We start from the raw sequence: 2,848 nt of genomic DNA, 5'->3' as shown, positions 1-2,848 counted from the left end.
TCAGCTACTGAATTGGGTTCTGATGTGGGAGGGAAGTCAGCCAGATGGGGGCACTGTTGCCTCAAAAGTTAGAAGAAGTAGAAAGGGATAGAAGCTTTTTAAGTTGGCCGTGGTTGGGTTTCACCTAAAAACATTTTGTTGCGGTCACACTTTGAATTAGCAAGAGACTCTTCCAAAACTGATCTTGTGTTTTTCAAACTTGTAAATCTATATGGAAACGTGATGATTAAGCTATACATTCCGGCTGAGTTAAAGCCAAAAAACAGTTGTATTCAGCCTAAACTAATTTTGTGCCTAGGTGCGGTTTTCCAATATTCATCAGATTTGTAAGCGGGGTGGGCTTGGATCCTCTTCCAGAAAGAGCTACTTTTTGGATATTCATTCTAAGGAGTTTACATGTTTTGTGCTGTTTGTCTTCGTGGCTTTCCTAGGTCGCAGATATCAAGAAAGTCAACAACTTCATCAGAGAACAAGACTTATATGCTTTGAAATCTATTAAGATTCCAGTGAAAAATCATGGGATCCTTACAGAGACCCACAGAGAACTCAGACCCCTCCTGAGCCCATCCTCAGAGACCAGAGTGACCTTCGAGGAGCAGCCAGACCCAGATAGAGCAGCTGTAGGCGCCGGTGCCCTCTCCAGCCCACTGACAGATTTCTTTAAGGGCATTGACCAGAATATTGAGCGCGTGGTGCAGTCAGAAATCTTTTTAAATGAAAGTTACTCGGCAGAGACCTCCAATCAGCCGCTGCTCCCGACTTCTCCAAAGACCCCCACGAACGGTGCCGACTGTGGAATTCAGTGGTGGAATGCTGTTTTTATCATGCTTCTAATTGGGATTGTTTTACCAGTTTTTTATTTGGTCTATTTTAAAATACAAGCTACTGGCGAGATCCCCAGTAGCTTGAACACAACTGCTGTCCCCAATGGCTCGATGAGCGTGAGTGCAGTTCCAGGTCAAGCCCCCAGATTAGCAGTTCCAGTGCCAACTGTCCCCTCTGCAGACAGCCAGTTCAGTCAAACCACCCAGGCAGGGAACTAGCTCTTGTTTCTAAAGAATCAGGCCAGTGTTAGCATTTGGCCTCTTAATGTGGATCACCTGACATCGGTCATATCCTAGGGTGCTGCCTTTCCTTTTCTATGACCTACGGACATGTCTCAGAAGCCACTGTTGTATTCTCCAGAACATTTGGCCCTGAGGAATAGGCTGACCTAATCCAAGGCTGTGGGAGCCAAAACATGCGCCCCCCCCCCCCGCCATCCTCCTACATCCAGAGGTACAGGAAGAGACATTTGCATGTGACACATGCCATTTCTTGAAGGTATATAGTGGACTGGCACTGCACGGGCCCCCAAGTTGGAAGTGTTTGGAAATTGAGGAGCAGCATTGGACCTTCACTGTGGGAGCCTCTGAGGTCAGCTTTGGTCACTTTGCTGTTTGCAGTGTCCTCTGCCGTGACACGTGGTACTCTTTGTCTCCCTGGCAAAGGTGCTGTCCAGTAGTGGTGAATATCACCCTGTTTTGGAGTATGACCGAATTATAATTAGCTCTATTTCATATTTGTCCCACCAGTTAGCCTTTTTGAGGCAACGTCACTTCTAGGATCAAAAAAGTCCTGAATCCGAATTGCTCTAATACTGAATAAATGGCAGGTGTGTACCTTGTACTTCTAGAACTACTTAGGGGTACACAGGCCTGCTTTAAGCTGCTGCATGGTATGGCCAGCACTTCCTGGCTAGATCATTTGGAGCTTTTGCTCAGTTTCTTCTGAAGAGCATCCCCACTGCGGTGGCTAATCAGATTACCCAAGTTAGCATTCTTGGGAAGGATTCGTGCTGCCCAGTGCCTGGAGCTGAGTAGATGCAGAGAGGAAGAGGAGTGCCTATCGCCAAGGTCTCAACATGTGACACATCTAAGGCCAAACAGTCAATGCCAGTCACCAGTCTGGCATTGCTGAGAGCAGCAGCCCCTGGAGGTACTTGGAAGGGAGATACAGGGAGAATGGGCGTGCTTCCTGCTGCTTCCCTGACTCTAATCTTGGGAAGTCTAGAGCCGTTGCCCCAGAATCAGGCTCAGTGTTTTTCTTTGTCTAAATACACTTTATATAGTGTAGCTCATAATGTTAAAAGACCAAACCACAAGCTCCCATCAGCCAGAGGTTTTCCCGTCTACACAGCAGGTGTCTGCTGTAACATGCTGGAGGCTCAAGGGAGGCCTGGGTCAGCCTCAGGCCTTGCAGGTGGAGCAGGGGTACACGAGGTGAGGGTGAAGGCCTGTTTGGCTGGAGCCCATCTTGGTCCCATGGAAGGGTGGAAATGGGCTTACATGGTTCGGAGGAGCCTGCCTTCAGGGAGGAAGACTGCACAAATGCTGAGCTTGGAGGTGGTTTATGTCCCTGGACACATCAGGCCTAGAGATGAACTGGGAAGATTTCTTCAAGTAAGAGGAAGGGAGTGTGGTGGCAAGAGTGCTTGAAATGGGCTTCTCCTTTTTCTCCTCTCAGCTGTGTGGGGAACGATTTGCCCTGGGTTCAGTTGGTTGGTAAACTTAAAGTATCTTCAAAAGGAAATCCTTTCTTCAAACCAAAATGGTCTTCAGGATAAAATGAACTTGTGGATCTTTGCTGCAGGAACTGCTTTGATCATGTGATTGTTTTTCCAGCCAGAAGCGTGTGCTCACTGTGCCCCTGGAGGCTGCAGGTTTCTCTAATGTATCATTAACTTCACCAGGCAGAGCCTAGAGACCCATGGGGAAATGGCTTTTGCCGGGCAAAGAATAAATATATGTATCTCTTACTTTAAAAAAATGGAATAAAATAATTTCTTCTGTGAAGAAAAATTGAGATT

The 2,848-nt window shown here is 47.1% G+C and overlaps 1 protein-coding gene across 1 annotated transcript; it reads left to right on the top strand.

The window, feature by feature from the left end:
- Positions 1-431: 431 nt before the first annotated feature.
- LOC132009063 (lysM and putative peptidoglycan-binding domain-containing protein 4-like) lies at positions 432-2,834 on the top strand (the record flags this gene model as incomplete). The annotated part of the gene is made up of 1 exon (XM_059387473.1): positions 432-2,834. A coding segment is annotated over one exon (612 nt), but the record flags the coding sequence as incomplete, so codon positions are not given.
- Between the last annotated feature and the right edge of the window lie 14 nt (positions 2,835-2,848).

The sequence above is a fragment of the Mustela nigripes genome, unplaced genomic scaffold (genome assembly GCF_022355385.1).
Source record: "Mustela nigripes isolate SB6536 unplaced genomic scaffold, MUSNIG.SB6536 HiC_scaffold_3960, whole genome shotgun sequence".
NCBI classification, from domain to species: domain Eukaryota; kingdom Metazoa; phylum Chordata; class Mammalia; order Carnivora; family Mustelidae; genus Mustela; species Mustela nigripes.
The sequence above is the reverse complement of the archived record's forward strand: the minus strand, read 5'-3'. Positions and strand labels throughout refer to the sequence as shown.